Source organism: Nematolebias whitei, chromosome 2, assembly GCF_014905685.2.
Source record: "Nematolebias whitei isolate Nwh7 chromosome 2, NemWhi1, whole genome shotgun sequence".
Lineage (NCBI taxonomy): Eukaryota > Metazoa > Chordata > Actinopteri > Cyprinodontiformes > Rivulidae > Nematolebias > Nematolebias whitei.
This window is the reverse complement of record NC_056499.1, coordinates 47,491,082-47,511,633: the sequence shown is the minus strand read 5'-3', so window position 1 is coordinate 47,511,633 and position 20,552 is coordinate 47,491,082. Positions and strand designations below refer to the sequence as shown.

The 20,552-nt window shown below is 37.7% G+C and overlaps 2 protein-coding genes across 4 annotated transcripts in view; one reads left to right on the top strand and one right to left on the bottom strand.

Annotated features, from left to right (window-relative positions):
* aph1b (APH1B gamma secretase subunit) overlaps window positions 1-20,552 on the bottom strand; it is a 442,239-nt gene that overhangs the window by 137,303 nt on the left and 284,384 nt on the right. The window lies entirely within an intron of this gene.
* The window catches only part of LOC119424553 (troponin T, fast skeletal muscle isoforms), a 25,754-nt gene continuing 5,802 nt past the window's right edge, over window positions 601-20,552 (top strand). The window contains exons 1-11 of one of the 3 annotated variants that reach the window (XM_037692043.1): window positions 601-716; window positions 6,517-6,549; window positions 6,643-6,650; window positions 7,028-7,036; window positions 9,783-9,920; window positions 13,837-13,854; window positions 14,131-14,139; window positions 15,123-15,141; window positions 15,229-15,274; window positions 19,541-19,657; window positions 19,774-19,851. In XM_037692043.1, the coding sequence (XP_037547971.1) occupies window positions 6,530-6,549; window positions 6,643-6,650; window positions 7,028-7,036; window positions 9,783-9,920; window positions 13,837-13,854; window positions 14,131-14,139; window positions 15,123-15,141; window positions 15,229-15,274; window positions 19,541-19,657; window positions 19,774-19,851 (462 nt within the window). In that variant the 5' untranslated portion in view covers window positions 601-716; window positions 6,517-6,529. The remainder of the gene's footprint in view (window positions 717-6,516; window positions 6,550-6,642; window positions 6,651-7,027; window positions 7,037-9,782; window positions 9,921-13,836; window positions 13,855-14,130; window positions 14,140-15,122; window positions 15,142-15,228; window positions 15,275-19,540; window positions 19,658-19,773; window positions 19,852-20,552) is intronic. The other 2 variants (XM_037692059.1, XM_037692051.1) reach the window with 2 other exon arrangements.

Here is a 20,552-nt window from a genome sequence, read left to right as displayed (position 1 = left end):
TCACTATTAAAATCCCTCAGTGACATCGGCATACCACCGATGTCACTGCCGTCCTTTCTTACGTTTCTTTTTTTGTTTTTAAAGACGTGTTTGGTTTGGACCAAAGGTCAGGACAAACTTACCCTCTCACAGTAACTATATGCTCTGACACAAAAATTAAAATGAACTTGTTTTACTATTTGGCTTTTTTGATTGTCAGGTTTGTATTTCACCCTTTTTCTTGAAATAATTGTTTTTCTACCTTTCTTCACTGAATGTGTGACTGATGGATTTACTGGTTGATAAATTACTCAGCACACACACACACACACACACACACCCACACACACACACACACACACACACATTTTCCTTTCATTGTCTGGATGCCAAGCTGGTGTGCCATCCATCACTGTATATTTAGCAACAGAGGCTTCTCAGCTGCTCCTTTTCAAAACCTGAGCTCTTCTCTTCTATCCACAGTATTTCACCCATCTCCTTCTTCAGGGTCACAAACGAACCCCCACCCTCCACCCCCCCCACACACACCATCCTCCCTACAGCCTTCACACATAAACATATACACACTACACACACTTCCCTCTCATCCCACAGCCAATAAGGACCTGATCTTCTCAAGTGTCACTATAACACAAGAAGTTGTTCTCCTCGCGGAGCCTACAGATTCCTACAGACCTTCTTCTTCATCGTTGTGGGAGCTGCTTCTCCTCTGCGAGGTGAGTCTCTTGCAGCCAATCAAAACCCCTGAAGTCCCTTTTCATAGATAAATAACAGGTTTCTAACAATGTATTCGTTATTTTAAGGAAAGGGAAATATTTACTGCATTTGGGTGAAGCTAAAACATAAACCCTAATCTGATTAAGATGCTCAGAAAATACAATTATTATTATAATAAAGCAAGATGTAATTTTAGGCAGGTAGTTGTGTTCAGTGAGGCATGTGTCATGTTCTTTTTTTGGTTAGGTTAACAATCTGACAACAGTAGGCGTCTCGTTTCACTGCCATGGTTCAACAGAGACAAGGTTGATGACCAAAATAGAACTTTATGCACAATAAATGATTGTTTGTAGGGGAGAAGAAATCAGAAAATATCTACAGCGGGAGTTAGACAAGTGTACTTATTAGCCAGACAAATTTGATGATAATTAAATAATTTTATTTTACAAATAAAGCATTCAGTTAAAAAATAAAATAAACGTGGAAAGCTGTGATTTGTGTATTTAATTCTCAAGTGAAGAAGTCATTAAAGTGATGCTGACTGTTGGACATAAAAGGAGACGCGTTAAATTGTCTGTCATGAATTTAACGCCCAGAGACAATTTACTGGACAAGGCCAACTGGTGGTGGTGGGGGGGTGGGGGGGTGACCTACAGTAAGTTATCTGAGGTATTGTGCTTTACTGAATCTCATTTGGAATTTGTTACTACTATTTAACCAAAACATGGTTAAAAATACGGCACCATCTTTGAATAATTCTTAAATATTCTGATTGACTTATTCTCAGTCTATTAAATCAACTTTTATGGTAATATTAATCCATCAGACTCTTGCTTTTTGTATTTTTATTAGTTTTTTAAAGCAGCGAACTATCGGGACGTTTTACTGTCAAACTTTTTGTTGCTTTATAATCCCCTCACCTCGTCACACTAGTTCTCAGAGTTTCAGATTTCAGTCGGACCCGCCCACTTGTTTAAATGTCATCACGAAGAACATCTTTAAGATATGAGGTTTTCAGATTCACTCCTTTCATGAAGCTGCTCGTCTTTCTCAGACAGCCTGTCGGTGACCTGAGATGCTGTTGAACTAGTGATCTGGTTGTGGTCACCTCTGTTTCATTGATCCGTCAATCTCAACACCAAGTTTTAATTTCATAAAGACTCAGAAGAGAACTTATCAGCATCCATGTTTGAATCATGAAGTGTCCACTCTGTAAATATACAGCACGGTGAAGCGTTGCTATGTACTGCTGTGTGCACAGAGGTGAGGACACTGTCAGCTGTAGGATGAATAAAGAGCGCATCTGTTGGAGGTGGACGGTGATTGGCTGTTTGAGAGCAGAGGATCCTCCCGCTGGACCAAGCACGGGGATTAAAGCAGCTATTTGAATACTGTTCCTCAGCTGATGGGTAGAAATATGATCCAGAACTAATCCTTTGAGTCCTCTGCAGCTGTGCTCACCCTAAGTGAGGAAAAAGTCATCCAAAGACACTTTATATGTATATATTTATAAATGATACTGTTGGATACAGAATGTACAGAGAGAGGAACTCCCAAGACGAAACTTCTTTTTTTAGGACTTCAACAAGGCGACGTAGGAGCTCAGCTCTGTTCGGAGGCTGGTGGTGATTTAGAAGGAAAGTTTTGCTTTTTTATTTTTATGGATAAAGTTGAAATGTCAACAAACAGTTACAAAATAAACTGAAATTGAAATTCTATTTCAGGAATTAAGTGTTGAGAAAAAAATGATAGAGAGTTTGAAGACCAAGCTGGAGGAAGCTAACCTGACCAGACCCTACTCTATTTTTGTCTAACTCCTATTGTTGTATCTGAGGGTTGTGGATGCAAGTATCCTGATGACTCTGTGATTTTTTATTATTAGAAAAGTATTGTGCAAAAAATAAAGTAGATTTGCTTCAGAGTTGTGGCCTCACAGAGAGAAACTGGCAGGTTCACCTCCGACACGGGACCTTTCTGTGTGGCGTTTGTCTGTTCTCTCCATGCAGGAGTGGGTTTATTTCTGGGAGCTCTGGTTTCCTCCCACCAGTGGGGAACCCTCAAGGCCTTCAACACCTTCAGAGAGGGCCCAAGAATTCTGCATATTTGAAATGTAACATTTTTTATTATTATTATTTACTTTATATAAAATAAATATTTGTTTATCATTTAACTTTTTTATTGGCATTTTCCACATTTATTTACATATAACATGTAAATGAGCAATTCACATTTAACACTACATACAAAAACTTGGAAAGCAAAAACATAAAAAGAACTTTTACTTGGGAGTTAATCTTCTAATAGTCTGTTTGTCTTATACAGTTTGTTGAGTTCTTTATTTTTTGTCGCTACCTTAGGTTTTCAATAGTGTCCATTTCTCCCATTTCTCCCATTTTTCTTCCATTTGTGTTTGCTGTACTCTCAGGCGATGTCAATTTTTCCATTGTATAGGTTTCTTTTATTATCCCAAGCCATTGTTCATGATTGGGGGGGGGGGGGGACCCCCTCCCCCCTTTTCTTTTAAAAGCTTATATAATAAATATATATATATAATATATATATATATATATATATATATATATATATATATATATATATATACATATATATAATTTCAAATATGCAGAATTCTTAGGCCTTCTCTGAAGGTGTTGAAGGCCTTGAGGGTTTCCCATCCATCAGCATTATTATATATTATATAATAAAATAAATATTTTAAATGTAGATTTTTTTCCTCGTCTTTTATTTTCTGTAAACTACTTTGCACGTTTTTAATTTATAAAAAAAATGCAGTTATCCAATTAGATTATTTATATTTTTGTCTCTATGCTGCAACAGAAGGAGCTCTCACTGGATAGGACTTAGTGTCAGTGGAGGAGGCACAGCTCAGTCTCCAGGAAGAGTTTGATCAGTAACTGACAGGAACAGTAATCAGTCAGAATACTGAGGCAGACTCACTAATTTAGGATTACATTGATCATTTTCAATATTACACTTGTGTTTTGGTTTCCTTGCATGATGAAATTTTACAGAAACAAAAAGTTCTGTGGTTTACAGTTACACACATGTTGCACATGAACATAAGGGACTGTGCGAGCCGCAGGGCATGCTGGGTAATCATAGAACAGATGTGATTGGGCTTTTTCAGGTTGGCATTTATGTTGTTGTTAGTGACTGTAAAAGGAATAACACCACAAGTCACACTTGATGAATAAAAAGAAAAGTCCTTTACTAGAATGTAAGATGTTACAATATTACACCCGAACTGAAGGCCTAGCTCTTCTTGTCACGATTCACTACTGCCTCCCACAGACCAAAAACATGCACGTTAGTCTGATTGCTAACTCCTAACTAGTCCCTGGGTGAGAGTGAGAGAGTGAATGGTTGTCTTGTTTGTCCCTGTGATGGACTGGAGACAAGTCAATGGTGTACGTCACCTGTCAATCAATGGTAGCTGGATGTAGGTGCCAGCTCCCTCCCAGTCTAAAAGTGGATATAAGACAATGAATGGATGAATGGTTTTTGCTTATGTGTTTGTGTTTTCAAAGACTTTCAAATGAGTTGACAGTGAAGCTGCAGATGGTTCTGACTCCAGTCTGAGAAAACATCAGACCTACATTTATCATCACTGCCTCACACTTGGGTTGTAATCATTTGCATAGTTTTAAACACCTAAAGTTTGGTTTAGCTAGTAAAAGTAACTGATTAGCTTTAGGCATCATAAACTACTTGGTTAGGATGTAGAAATCATATTTTTATAGTTTTACAAAATCTAACATGTGACAAGGTCTTCGTGTTCTGGCTCATCATTTGTTGCCCTGTTTGTAAAAAACAATAAACCTATTTTTGTTCGAAAGTAGTTTTCTTGTGTTCATCTGCAAAATTTCCTTATTTTTTTTCTATTTTGCAAAAATATCATGTTCATGTTGCAGTATAGCAGGATTCTGTTGATAATTTTGCAACGTTGGTTTAATTGCAGACCACCGTCAAGAGATTAGCTGAGATTAGCTGAGATTAGCTGAGAAACAGTTCTGGACAGGCTGTGAAAACTTCAGAGAGAACAGATGCAGCATTTTGCCATCAACTCTAAATAATCAGCTGCAATCACAATGCAGAAGTATTTGCAGTAGAACTCTGAGTTACAAGTTGTAACTTCAACTGGAAAAAAACAAACTTTTGTTTTATAATTTCTGGCTTCAAACAAAATGGAGCCTAGGAAGTTTGTTTTATCATATAGTGGTGCAGATGACACCAAATGGAAGGGAGACTAGACCAGTAGTCAAAGCTCAGGTTCAGGAAGAGCAATGTTGCTTCATTCTGTGTCATGGACCAGTGGACCAGATCTTCACCCACGCAGAATAACTAAGGAGGTCATGAGAGTTTGACTTCCCAGTCTACGTGTTTTGTGAATTTAACGAGTCCAGGCAGGATGGAGAGGATGGAGATCAGTTTCAGGAGTGATTTGTGACAAAAGAGTGTCAGCAAAGGTCAAAAGGAAAGTTTACAAGACAGTGGTGAGACCAGCTATGTTCTATGGTCTGGAGACAGAGACATGGACAAAAAGACAGGAGACAAAACTGGAAGTGTCAGAAATGAAGATGTTGAGGTTCTCCTTAGGAGTGACAAGGATGGATAAGATTAGGTATGAGATCATCAGAGGTACAGCACAGGTTGAACAACTGGGAGATAAAGTTAGAGAGACCAGACTGAGATGGTTTGGACATGTCCAGAGGAGGGACAGTGGTTTGGACATGTCCAGAGGAGGGACAGTGGGTATATTGGTAGAATAATGTTAGAAACGCAGCTGCCAGGAAAAAGACAAAGAGGAGATACATGGATGCAGATAGAGATGGAGGAAGTTGGAGTGAGGACAGAGAGATATGGAGGGGGATGACTCACTGTGGTGACCTGAAGATGGGAAAGCTGAGAGAAGAAAGAATATTTCTGGAAGCCTTCTGTTGGTGGTGGTGCTGGAGTTATAAGGTACCAAGGTTAATTTTTAGGATGATGAAGTCACTGTATAACAAAATCAAGAGTTGCATCCATATCATTGACCCAAGTCAAGCTTGTTTCCAGTGTGGGTTGAATTTCTCTTGTTTTCTCTGATCTTGTATTTTTGTGTTTGTGGACAAGATCTCCAGGTGTGGTTGTGGAGAGGAGGGTGTCAGTGCAGTTGGGCAGGTTGCAACTGAGTGTGAAGAGGCTACAATGAGACCTGCTCTTTACATTTGAGGCCATGGTTTACAACCAGGAGAGGGTGGAATGCTTCTTTGAATTGGTCCTTCCACAGTCCAGTCCTTACCATTGATCAAGAAGTGTGGATCATGACCAACGGAAAAACCTCCTGGATTAAAGGAGCTTTCGCCCTTGGGTGGCCCGGCTCAGCTTAGTGAGAAACACCAACATCCAGAGGGAGCTCAGTGTCGAGCCACTGCTCCTCTGTGTCCCAACGTGTCAGCTGAGGTGGTTTGGATGTCTGATTAGGATGGAGACGTTCTAGGCACATTCCAGTGCCAGATACAGAACGCTGGAGGGATTGTGCATCCTCGTAGCCTGGAAATGTCTTGGGATCCCGCAGGAGGAGTTAGAGGGTGTAGCAGAGGAGAGGGGTGTCAGGGTTCCCCTTGCCTTTGCAACACGATCACAGATAAAGCAAGTGTCAGAAAACAGATGGAAGGACATGAACAAATGTGCCTGTAGAGTTTGAAGGACAAGAAAAGCTTTGATATTTGTGCACGGACCACACTGAAGCTTCTTGTAGTCTTTTCAGTGGTAAATAAACACGCCCTGTCTCATCAGGTTTGAAGTCACCATGTCTGACACCGAAGAAGTGTAAGTAAATCCCATAAACATTACAACCTTTTAGATTTCACTGGAAAAAATACATTTCCTCTGAAGTAATGTTTGAATGTCTTTGTTTTTCAGGTATGACGGTAAGCAAGAACCACCGAGCATGTTTTTATTATGTTTATACAACAATTCTACAGAATCATCAATTAATTTTGTCAAATTTATTCTCACATTGTTATTGTTTTTAAACTAGAGACAAAAGTGTTGTTTTATTTATTCTGTCATATCTTTGCTAGTTTAATTCAAGTAATCTGAGCTTTCTAAAATACTTTTCTCTCTCTTTTGCTATAATACAACAATTAAATAATAAAATGAATACAGATTTCAAAATTAACTTTGTATTATTGTTATACTAAACTCTTCCATAGCAATGCATGATTATAAACAAAATATAATAGTTTTTTCATGCTGATTTTGTGATTTTATTGTTCTTCTTTTTTCATTTGTTGCAAAACTGAAGAAGAGGAAGGTAAAGATGATTAACTTGATGTTTATTTCTTCTCCATTACGTTACTTAATCAGCTGCTTAAAATGTCCCTGACGCACTCTGTTTCATTAACGCTTGTAGGATTTCAGCTAAATTTAAAAGTAAAACGAGCCTGTAGTAGATTAGCATTTAGAGATATATAAAGTTTATTTTATAGAATCAAGTAGTTTTAATTGAATAGGCAAGAATTGTTCTTTTTTTTTTTCCTGTTTAAAATAAAAAGCTTTAAAATCAAAGTTATGTTCTGTTTTAGCCAAAGAGCAGAAGTGTGCTAACAATAATTAATTTCTGGCTGAAATGTTTAAAAAGTTACGATTTAATTTTTGTTACTGAGTGACATTTTGACTCCGATGGTTAAGTAAAAAAATGTAACTGAGCCTTTACATTTATTTTCTTACCATGTGGAGATGTTGACATCATGTGTTATTGTCAGTGACGCCTGATTCACACAAAGCCCATATTTTAAACCGTGGATGAGAGAAACTACTTTGGAGGAACTTTATGAAATTAAACATAACTCAACATTCACCACAAGCTGTCAGAAAAAGACTTGCCGAGTCATGCTAAGTGAGCGATCAGATCTTTGTACTGTTTGTAAAATGTTTTTTTGAAGATCTCGTTAGCCACTAGCTAACTGAATAGAAGCACGCATAAGCAAAAGGCTGCTGTTCGCTGTTAGCTAGTGTTAGCTGCTCTGGTTTCAGATTTCATCCAGTTTGTCCTATGAACATATGCTTAACTCAGTATTTATTAGTTTCAAAATGTTAAAATTTGCTTTGATTTAAATAGAACTTGCATAAAGTCAAGCTGTTCGTGTTAGCACAGAGATCAGAGCATTTTAACTAATTCACTGTAACAGCTTTAGCAGGTTGGTCAGGAAATTTTGAGCAGTTTTTAATAATAATAACCAATAATAAGAATCATTTTCCTTCTCCCGGCTGCTCCCTTCATCAGGGGTCCCCACAGTGAACTAACTCTCACGAAAACTTAGCAATTGTTTTTATGCCGAATGTCTTTTCTGACGCAACCACAGACATCGAGCTACCACGGCCTCTGTGTGGAGCAGAGAGCTGCATCTAGGGTGCCTGGGGGAGCAGATGGTGGGGGTAAGGGCCTTGCTCAAGGGCCCAGAGTGGGGCAAAAAAAGCTGGAGGCAAGTGTTTCACCTTTCCCACCCACATTTTGATGTTGTAGGCCTGGGGAGTTGAACAGGCAACCTTCCGATCACAGGCCCAGCTTCTCTAACCTTTGCACTATCAGTACCCATAATAATAATAATAATAATAACAACAACAATAATAATAATAATAATAATAATAATAATAATAATAATAATGATGTGGCCATGAGCTCCAAATTGTAGCCAAAAACCATGATGTCATGGTCATCTGAGACATATCTATTAACTAGCCAAATAATAGGTCCTGGAACATTTTTTTCCTTTGGCAGCGTGGAATTAAGAACAAAAACTCTTTCAGAACTACCAGGAGAAGAGAATCACACTGTTGGGAACAGCACATGCTTGAAGAAAGATACTTTCTATGAAATTATCCTTGTCTCCATCCATGCCTCATTATGACCCCAAGCTCAGGGTTTGAGCTCACTAGTGTTGTAAAAATACAAATTCTGAAAAAGAAACAACAATATTAATAATAATATTAATAATAATAATAATAATAATAATAATAATAATAATAATAATAATGATAGGGCATATGTGGCACAGTTGGTAGAGCTGCCGCCTCCTAGCAAGAAGATCACCAGATTGAATCCCGGTCCAGGGGCCTTTCTGGGTGGAGTTTGCATGTTCTCTCCGTGCATGCGTGGGTTTTCTCCGGGTACTCCGGTTTCCTCCCACAGACCAAAAACATGCATGTTAGGCTGATTGATAACTCTAAAATGTCCCTAGGTGTGAGTGAGAGAGTGAATGGTTGTTTGTCTTGTTTGTCTTTATGTGTCCCTGTGATGGACAGGAGACCTGTCCAGGGTGTCCCCCACCTCTCACACAGTGATAGCTGGTTACGGGCACCAGTGACCCCCATGACCCAAAATTTGAAGAAGTGATTAAAAGATAATGAACGGATGGATGGATTTAGCAGCCGTACATATGATGCTGAGGAGTGCGGGAGCTCAGTGGTCACAGCTGCCATCCTGTTATCCTGATGCTGCAGGTTCAAGGCCAGGGTAGAAAACCACTGAGCAAATCTTTCATGCGAGTTCATTCACTGTGGCGACCCCTGCAGACAGCTGGCAACAAAACAGCATGACTATTGTAGTGCTACAAGTGTTTTATTGCACATGACAGTTTTTATTTATTTATTATTTAACTAATCATGTTTGTGAATATACTACTTTTATTTGTTTTTAGATTTTTTTTTAAATATATTACCTGATTTTCAGATAATGAAATATTAATAACTTCCATTATTCTAAGAGCCTCTCTTTTGTATTAGTTATTAATGTTAGAAACACTGATAGGCCTTTACTGTAGGTTCCTCCGGTAGTTTTACACATCGACAGTTGAATATGGAGTCTGTGTGAAAGGTGAGTGGAGGTTTTATCACCATCACCTGTTTCTCTTTATGTTCTCCAGCAGTGTCCTTCACTCATCCACTCATGTTCTCTGTGATTAAAGCATTATTGGGTGTCTAATGGCTCTGTCATGTCTGTGGTTTCACGTCTCCGACACCCTCAACTCTGCAATGTGGTGCACGATGCATATCCGTAGCCCAGGAGGAGGTAGTAGAGGTAGAAGTAGCCCCAGAGGCAGAGGCTCAGGTAGAAGCAGAGCCAGAAGTAGAGCCTGAACCAGAACCAGAACCAGAGCCAGAACCAGAGCCAGAGGAGGTGGTTCAAGAGGAGGAAGGTACGTGTCACAGGAAGTGCATTTTATTCTCCTTCTGCCAGACAGTCAGCATTCTCCACTAAGTGTTCTGTAGTAACATGAAGACACGTCAAAGTGTTGAATCTTCTCTGCACTAGTGGTTTTTACCCACGGTAGTTCCTCTGCAACTATTAACAACAAAAGTTTTGTTTCTGAGCAGCAGATCAGTTTTATTAATGTTTATTGTGATGTCAGCTTTTATCATTTAGAAGAAGCGAAAGTCTTATTTATTGCCAACAGGATATTTTGACACAGTGCACTACAGCATTTTTGAGTCATTCTTCATTTTTTTTTAAAAATAAGTTGCTTCCATGAAGTTTTTGGTTTTAAATTTGAAATTGGTCATGATCAGTATTTCTTCAGACTTTCTGAAGGGCTCAAAGTTTTTGGACACTTGCCAATTGTGGAGTTTGTCAACTTGTGTCGTCTTTATGATGCTTTTTATTTTCAGAAGCTTTTGTCACATCTTCATTGTGTTACATTTTTCTGATGGCCACTGTGTTCATGTCATGCTTTAAATGCTGTTTTGCGTTAACATTTTGCGGCGATGATCCTTTTCTGCATTCATGTAGACTACAGTTGGATTATTTGGACATATCAATGAAAAGAATCCATTGTTTTGAATCACCAATCCCTGTAGTCACATTGTGCTACACGAGACTCTCACCCTGGCGTACTTTGCTTCTGTTGGTGGTACATTTACTTAAAGCAGGGAGGAAATTTAAATAGAAAATTCCTGGAGAAACTTTGATGGGGACTGCCACTTGGCGGCCATTAAAAAAATAGTTTTTACAGTAGCCTACTATGTGCTGAGGTTCACTCAGCTACTGGTGCACCAAATTTCAGCTCAATATGGTAAAAAAAATCAATGAGTCATAGTCATTTTTTCTTGTAAGCTATGGTGGTCCTCTTGGATTTTGATTTGGATTCAATAAGTGACCAGGAACAGCCTCAGCTTCACATTATGACCATACGAAATTTCAGCTCAATGTCTCAAAGAATGACTTGAGTTATGGTCAATTTTGAGTTTTCGGCAGCCATCTTGAACCAAAATGGCTCCAAAAGTTAGTCAGTGTTTTGTTAATTTAGTTTAGTTTAATAGTTTTGTTCAGAGGCGTCTTCCCTCTATGTCATGTGACCTCACTGTGGCAGTTAGAGGCTGTTAAAAGTTCAATCAGGCTTTGCACATTACGTCGCTATGGTAACTTGAAACGCCAATAAAAGTAATAGCACACATCACGGTGCCGAGCCCATTGTTACACTTGAGGGGGTGCATGTTGAACTTGAACTTGCGCACTGCAGAATTGTTTAATATAAACATGTTAACCAAATTTTAATTAGCCAAACTTGTTAAAAATGTTATGCAAGTTCTTCAGTTACCTGTTCAGCATGTTGTCATATTTACTGATTATTTTCAAATATCCTATTTGATGCACACTTTTTTAAAATGCAATTCCAAATAACATATAGCCTAACTCAACAAATGTAAATGTTTTAGCCACTTTATCTTGTATTGCAGCAAACATTTGCAGTTGTCACATAAACACATTGCCATCAGTGTAACAAAAAGTATTTGTCCTGTTTCTGATGTTATTTTCAGCGTCATATGTGTTTAAAGTATGATCTGTGCATAAATGTTAAAGGGAACAGAAGACTTAGCTGCATTTTCATGAATCCTTTCTCATCCACGGCCTTTTTATTTATTTATTTATGTCTATCATCAGTGACCATTATCATTATTTTGGCTAACTCATGTCTCTTTTCAAGGCCAAAGTAAAGAGGATGATGGTTATTGTCATGTCATGAAAGCTAAACTCTGCTTCCCTTTAGTCCATGTTTAGCACTTTATTAGATGAAGAGTGCTGTTGGCTATTGTTTACAAAGCTTTTACATTTGGGGATGCACAACGACCATGCGTATGCAATCCACACAAACATTGTGTTGAAACGCTTCAGATGAAGTGTTTTAATGGGAGTCACAGCACAAGTCCCAGGCTCGTGTCTGCTACAGCTTTCTTTGTCTTTGCTTCTGCAACAGCAGTGTAAAAACATCCCAGCCCTGCTCGAATTCACAAATAATACAGTAGTGTTCGTTGAAGGAGGAAACATGTGAGTTAGATAAACACTGACCACTGAAGGACACAGCTCTGATCAAATCAAAGGAAGAAAGGTTCAGGTATTTTAAAGACTCTTCGCAGTAAAAGTCAAGGATCACAAGAACGACTAAATTAGCAGTAAGTCCCAAACCCTCCTGAAAACACTTCCTGGTCTTCTACCTTTACAGTTTTGCTTTAGCTAAGATCTAGAGGTCTTCTCTCCTTTGTTGTATCGACAGTGTTAGAAAAGACAAAAATCCCATGCTCAAATTTGAAACTGCCCATTTTTCAAACGAAGCCTCGGTCTCAGTTTGGTCCTCGTCAGATGTTTGTTTCTGTACGTTTAGCGAAGCAACTTGGTGACAGAAAACTCAATCAACCTCAAACTTATCATTAGCTAATAACATGTGTAGTTACAGTTATAGCAAACAATAGAAAGTTCCTGGAGGAACTTTGACAGGGACTGCCACATGGCGGCCATTTTAAACTTTTGATTTGACAGTATTATGTGTTGGGGTTCACTCTCCGCTACCACCAGACCAAATTACAACACAATGTGAAAAAAAAAAAATCAATGACTTATAGTATTTCTTGTTCTGTGAAGCTATGGCGGCCATCTTGTATTTTTGATTTGGATTCAATATGTGATGGGGCATTGCTCTCAGCTACCACCACCTACATTTTAGCTTCATATCTCTAAAAATGACTGATTTAAAGTTTGTTTCAATGAGATAAATGGCGTATTTGTTTGAAAAATTACGTCGTCATGGTAACTCGAAACACCAGTAAAAGTAATACCACACATCATGGTGCTGAGTCCGTCGTTTTGATATAATTATGGGGGTATACGTTGCGGTTTGAGGCTGTTATTGAGAAAAATTTACATATATTTGTCATTCAGTATGACCTTGAGGGTTGGACTGTGCTTGGAAAGCTTCTGACGAACAATTTTTGCTCGTCGGTGTTCTTTCAGCAGACATCCACAGCTTCCTGTTCATGCAAAGAGCCTTGAGCACGCCTGTATTTTCCATCAGGTACACATAAGATGCAATGGCGTGTAATCTGAGTTCATAAATATGGAGCAGTTTGAGATCTCCTCAACTCACTCAATGCTGTTTCTGACTGAGTTCCTTTGCAAAGAGAAAATAGATTTAAAGACAAAGACTGTTTCCTCATTTAAAGAGACTAAGAATAGATCATTTCCATATCAGAACATAATAAAGTTGATAGAAGAGTAAGACCATTGTCAGGTGGATAATAATAGGTGTCTGCCTTTGTAGGCAGTTCCCAATAAAGTTAAGAAATCCTTGTTAGGTGGATAATAATAGGTGGCTGTCCATAGGCTGTCCCCAGTTACTAGTCTATCACACACCTCAAACAACTTTCCCTTTAATAGTAAAAAAAAATTCAGTAACATCAAAGTTACTAAAAATATTTGTGAATACTAAAGACCTAGTTTTCCATGAAGGAATGTGCATTGTCAGCTGAGCTTAGCTGGTTTAGTTTTCACTATCTGAGAGTTTCATTAAAATCCATCCAGTGGTGCAAAAAATATTTTGCTAACGCCGCAGATAAAGAAACACAAACACACAGATGTGGACAAAAATATTATCTCTGAGGCGTCCAAGAAGTAAAGGGAAGTGCTGCCTGCAGCGCTGGTGCGTGCCGTGACGGGGGACTTGTGCAGTGGTTTCCAGTGAGAATGCCCCAACATGTAAACGTGCTTCTTCAGCTGAGCGTCTGTTCAGTCCCATCCCTAATGATCTCTGTTCTGCTCTTGCTTCGGACGTTTGCTGCATGCAGAGGCCTATGAAGAGGAAGGTATGTGGATCTGAATTCATCTCTTTTCTTCTGATTTGAACGTTCATGTTTTCCTCTTGAGTAAAGGAGTCGGTCTGGTGCACATTTCATGCATTATTTGTGTCACTCATCCTCCTTGAGACAAGAGGAGAGTTAATCTGTTGGCTTCAGTCTTTGGGTCAGTCCACCGAGCTGACACCAAGGAAGAGGGCATGGATTCATAAATAACCAGCTGGAGTTAAGGCCCCACTGCTCATGTCTGCTTCTTTTCTGTTTTGCATGAATGTGTCCTGCCAGGGGAGGATGGTAAGATGGTAGTTTGTCTTCCAGCTCACTTGCTGTTGCTTGCTCTGCTGTTCCTCCCTGTTCTGCCTTTAGTAGAAATTATTTTGTCCGTGTGGGGGTTACTTAAAACGAATCAAAGTCTAATCGTACACTTCCCTCTTCTATTTTATATCCCTATCTTAGTGTGCACTGATGCACTGTATGCTCGAAACATTTAACTATTACAGTACTTTTAATGATTTACACAACAACGTACTGATCATGAGTAGCATTTTTAATGTCTTGGATGATATTGGTTTGATTTACACACTAATTCAAAAATAAATTAACAGTAAAACGTTTGGTAACAGTAGTCTCACATCTGATTTTTGTATGAACGCATATGTTTTATTTTAAGAAATAAAATGCACAGTAATACTGCTTCAGTTGGAGCAATGTACACAAAGTAAAATGATATGGTTTGTTCCCAGTCGCAGTCATGTTTGAGAATAGGGTTAGCAGCTGTTTAAAGCTATTTGTTTAGTTTAGAGACAGGAGTGAACCTGGCTACAAACAATCCAACATAATAATACTAAGATAAGATACCAATAACTGTAACTCTTTCTAATATCAACAGTTTCAAACTTGTCATATTCATTTTTTTATTTATTGTGTTAAAGAGCCAGATTTTCCTTACTGGTAGCTAGCTGCAGCTTCAAGAGGGAAAGTTTTAGTTTTTCCACCTTATTTATTTCAGCAAGAAAACAAAAAAGGCAATTTCCCAAAACAATAAAAAAGTATTTCTTGTCTGATTGGAGTTTGTTATCCTCCTGACGTCAACCAGTATTGCTGTGTTTGAAACAGGCTAACTCAGTCTTTAGGTCCGTTGTTGGAGAGAAGCTCATATAACTCATTCAGTACTCATGAAGGTGAAGCCAACATCCCTTCATCCTCAACTACTTCATTTCTCTAACAGCAGATACTCTTTTCTTTCATGTTTGGTGCTTTTTGGTGTTTTGAACCAGAGGAGAAACCCAAGTTTAAGTGAGTACAGAAAGACTGCTTTAGCATGGCTACAACTTAAAGTACTTTTTATTTTGCTTAGTTAACTTTTAATGTTTCCTTCAACAGACCCAGTGCTCCGAAGATCCCTGATGGAGAGAAGGTGGATTTTGATGTGAGTTCAAACACAGCAGTGAATTAGAGGGGAATTCATTCAACCTTTATTTATACGGGTTAATCCCATTGAGCCTCGGGGACTCCACATGCAGGTGCAATGATGGAGCCAGGGGGTGGCCAGTGGTGTCATTGACCACCAAAGATTATTCTTCAGCCAGTGCACAAGTTTAATAAATAAATACAATACAATAAGTAAGTAATTAAATAAGTAGTAAGTAATAAGTAAGTGAGTAAGTGGTAAGTAAGTGAGTAGTATGTAAGTAAGTAGTAAGTAATTAGTGTGTAAGTAAGTAGTAAGTAAGTAAGTAAGTAAGTAAGTAGTAAGTATCAAGGTTCATCCTCAATAATACATAAGTAGTAAGTAAGTAAGTAGTAAATAGGTAAGTAGAAAGTATGTAAATAAGTAAGTAGTAAGTATCAAGGTTCATCCTCAATAATAAGTAAGAAGTAAGTAAGTAAGTAGTAAGTAAGTATTAGGTAAGTAAGTAGTAAGTAAGTCAGCAGTAAGTAAGACGTAAGTAAGTAAGTAAGTAGTAAGTATCAAGGTTCATCATCAATAATAAGTAAATAGTAAATAAGTAAGTAGTAAGTAAGTAAGTAAGTAGTAAGTAAATCAGTAGTAAGTAAGTAAGTAGAAAGTAAGTAATAAATAAGTAAGTAGAAAGTATGTAAATAAGTATGTAAATAAGTAAGTAGTAAGTATCAAGTTTCATCTTCAATAATAAGTAAATAGTAAACAAGTAAGTAGTAAGTAAGTAAGTAAGTAAGTAAGTAAGTAAGTAAGTAAGTACTAAGTAAATCAGTAGTAAGTAAGAAGTAGAAAGTAAGTAATAAGTAAGTAAGTAGAAAGTATGTAAATAAGTATCTAAATATGTAAGTAGTAATATCAAGTTTCATCCTTAATAATAAATAAGTAGTAAGTAACAAGTAAATAAGTACGTAGTAAGTATCAAGTTTCATCCTCAATAATAAGTAAGTAGCAAGTAAGTAAATATTAAGTAAGTAAGTAAGTAAATAAGTAGTAGGTCAGTAGTAAGTATGTAGAAATTAAGTAGTAAGTTATAAGTATCAAGGTTCATAATCAATATTAAGTAAATAGTAAATAAGTAAGTAGTAAGTAAGTAAGTATCAATCAATCAACCTTTATTTAGACAGGTAAATCCCATTGAGCCTCGAGGACTCATTTACAAGAGACCTGATTTCAACAAAGAAAGATGACAACAATGGACAACAGCAACTACAATAAACAATTATAAAAAGTCATACTGCAGGGTTTTTTTGTTTTTGCTTGTTTGTTTGTTTGTTTTTTACAAATAGGATGGCTAAAAGGAAAAGGTAACAAAAAAAAAAAAAACAGCTAGATTCTAAGGCGAATGTAGAAAACTATAAACAGGAACATGTCTGCATTGGTCCCTGCCAGGAGTCCAACAGATTCTTAAAGACACTTAGAGAGGTCAAGGTCGAGAGCTTCAAATCTTTTTGTAGGATATTCCAGGAAACAGGAGCAGAGTAGGAGAAGGCCCTTTTGCCTAGTTCAGTCCTCAATGAGGGAACACTGCAGGTAATAATGTCCTGAGAGTGCACGCTGTAGCTGCACTGACGCAGAGACATGTCGGAGGAGATGTATGAAGGCAACAGACCAAGAAGTGATTTAAAGATGAAAATTTACCAGTGAGAGAGTCTGCGTGAAGTTAATGATGTCCAGTTAACCAGTGAATACAGGGTGCAGTGGTGGGTACGATAATCACAGCCAGTTATGAATCTTAGTGCACCATGATAGACAGCATCCAACATCTGCAGGGTTCTTGTAGGAGCGTTCATGTAAATAATGTCACCGTAATCAATGGAGGGAAGGAAAGTCACAGAAACAAGACGTTTTCTAGCATTCAGGGTTAGACAGGATCTGTTTCTGAAAAAGAAACCCAGTTTAACTTTCAGTTTCTTTACCAAGTTTTCCACATGGAGCTTAAAAGAGAGATGTGAGTCGACCAAGATACCTAAATATTTATAGGAATCAACAAACTCAATGGGGACACCATTTGATAAAATCGGAGGAAGAACTGCTGAGACCAACTTCCTTCTTGAAAAAAGCATCCCTTTTGTTTTGTCGGCATTTAGGACAAGTTTGAGGCGGAACAAATCTGTCTGGATGATGTTGAATGCAGATTTCAAAAGCTGGAAAGCCTTAGCAACAGTTTTAGCTCGACAATAAACAACTGTGTCATCAGCATAGAAATGTATGGATGCATTAGGGATGTTTTTACCTACATTATGTATGTAAATTGTAAAGAGGGTGGGTCCTAAGACTGAGCCTTGTGGTACACCATTGTTGACTGTTAAATAACTGGAGGAAGTGCCATTATGTTGAACACATTGCCTCCGGTCTGAAAGATAGTTAGAGAATCTACCAATGGTGTCTTCTGAGAAACCAATTTTTGAGAGTTTATGACACAAGATGTTATGATCCACAGTGTCAAAAGCTTTAGACAGGTCTAAGAAAAGTGCAGCACAATAATCCTTAGCATCCAGTGCTTCAACAACATCATTAAGAACCTTCAGTGAAGCAGTCGTTGTGCTGTGTTGTTTCCTGAAACCAGATTGATGTGGAGGTAAGATGTTAAATGAGTCCAGGTAATTTTTGATTTGAGAGTTTATCAGTTTTTCTAGAACCTTGGCTAAAATGCAGAGTTTAGAGATTGGTCGATAGTTGTTCAGTGAGGTGGGGTCACCTCCCTTCAACAAAGGAAGAACAAAGGCTGTTTTTCAAGTGTCTGGGATGGAGTTTTGTCTTATGGAGAGAAGTAAGTAAGTACTTATAAGTAAGTAAGTAAGTAGTAAGTAAATCAGTAGTAAGTAAGTAAGTAGAAAGTAAGTAATAAGTAAGAAAGTAGAAAGTATGTAAATAAGTAAATAGTAAGTATCATGTTTCATCATCAATAATAAGTAAATAGTAAATAAGTAAGTAGTAAGTAAGTAAGTAGAAAGTAAGTAATAAGTAAGTAGAAAATATGTAAATAAGTATGTAAATAAGTAAGTTGTAAGTATCAAGTTTCATCCTTAATAATAAATAAGTAGTAAGTAACAAGTAAATAAGAAAGTAGTAAGTAACAAGTTTCATCATCAATAATAAGTAATTAGTAAGTAAGTAAGTTAGTAAGTAAGTAAATAAGTAAGTAAGTAAGTAAGTAAGTAAGTAAGTAAGTAAGTAAGTAGTAAGTAAGTCAGTAGTAAGTAAGTAAGTAGAAAGTAAGTAAGTAGTAAGTAAATAAGTAAGTAGTAAGTATCAAGGTTCATCCTCAATAGTGCAGGTAAACAATCCAACAGTGTTCAGTCAGGTCATCTGGACAGTTTCTTTTTTTGTTGAGTGATGTTTTGCCCTTCATCTGAAGGGCTTCATCAGTTTCAGGAGTTACAAACTGTTTCCCCACCAAACAGTACACTCCTATAGTGGACCAACCAGTTTGCTGGCAATAAGATGGTTTCTGGGGGATGCCCTCTCCCCCATCAACTCCTCAAAGGCAGGCAGTCCTAGACAAATCAATCACCATACTGCTTGTTGGGGAAACAGTTTGTTTGTGACTCCTCAGACTGATGAAGTCCTTCGGATCAAGGGCGAAACGTCTTTCAACAAAACATAAAGAAACTGCCCAGATGACCTAATTGAACATTGTTGGATTAAGTAGTAAGTAAGTGAGTAAGTAAATAAATAAGGAAAAAAATAAATAAGGCTCTATGGCTGACAGCAGCTGACTTGTGCAGGCTTGACCAAAACCACTGCTTCAACACCGACCATCGATCTGGTGGGTGGGTGTGGAGGAGCTATCCAAAACTCAAGAATATCAAAAATAATGATTAAAACATCTTAACAGGGGAAAATGTATTTTTTAATGTTATAAAATAAATCAATTGACATAAAAATAATGAATTGTGCGTTTTTTTGTAAAGCTAAATGTGCTATAAGTGAAACATAATAAAATCTGTGCTGATTCTTTTCTAATGTAATCCAGTCTGGATCACACATGGTGTCTGTTTATTACTGAGGGTGAATATCTTGATCTAGTTATGGCAGATCAAGTGTATGTTCTGTTTCAAAATCCAAAATAGTGATTGACGTGCATCCTTCAGTTTCAAGCTGCTGCTGCAGCTGAAACTAACTTTGATCATTTTGCTTATTTTTGGTCGAATTTGAAAAACCTCTGTCATTGTCCCATGCTCTGTGGGAAGTTAGTGTTAATAGATCAGCCTTGTGTCTGCGTGTGAACAGGACATCCAGAAGAAACGTCAGAACAAGGATCTGATCGAGCTGCAGTCGCTGATCGACGCTCACTTTGAGTGCAGGAAGAAAGAAGAGGAGGAACTCATTGCGCTCAAAGAAAGAATTGTGAGGTTTTCTTTGAATCAAATCACTCATATCAAACATGTAAATGTTTGTTAGCAAATGCGTTTCATTTGATTTTTCCAAGTGAAAGGAAGTGTTGGTGCTCTGTGTGTTGACAGGAAAAGCGTCGTGCAGAGCGAGCTGATCATCAGAGGATCCGTGCTGAGAAGGATAAAGAGCGACAGGCCCGGCGCGAGGTACAAAATCCTGTAGTTTAGTCTTCATCTGGTCTGATTCTAACTTTAAATTTATAAGTTGATAAAGTAAAGAGAAAATGTCAAGTTTAATTATATACTTACAGAATCAGAAACATTATTTAGTTAAATACTAACTGGGGACTTGTGATATTTTCAGAGCTTTGGAAGCAATACAAAATGTAACATCCCTAATTCTTACCTGGTACATTTTGGTAATTTAATTAAATTTTTTATTTAAACTTTATTTATACAGGAAGTCTCATTGAGTTACAAGGACTCATTTTCAAGAGAGACCTGTTTTAGACAGACAATATATAGAGTGCAGACACTAAACAACCATAAATAGCAATTAAAATAAAAATAGTGTTATATAAACACTGTTACTGTTAGTAGCATGGTCCTGATAGTAGTGGTACTGTTAACAGTGAGGTTCTCTTAGCAGAGTGGTCCTATTAGTAGAGTGGTTCTGTTAGCAGTGAGGTTCTCTTAGCAGGATGGTCCTGTTAGTAGAGTGGTTCTGTTAGCAGTGAGGTTTTCTTAGCAGCATGGTTCTGTTAGTAGAGTGGTTCTGTTAGCAGTGAGGTTCTGTTAGCAGCGTGGTTCACTTAGCAGAATGGTCCTGTTAGCAGAGTGGTTCTGTTAGCAGTGAGGTTATCTTAGCAGCATAGTTCTGTTAGTAGAGTGGTTAGCTTAGCAGAATG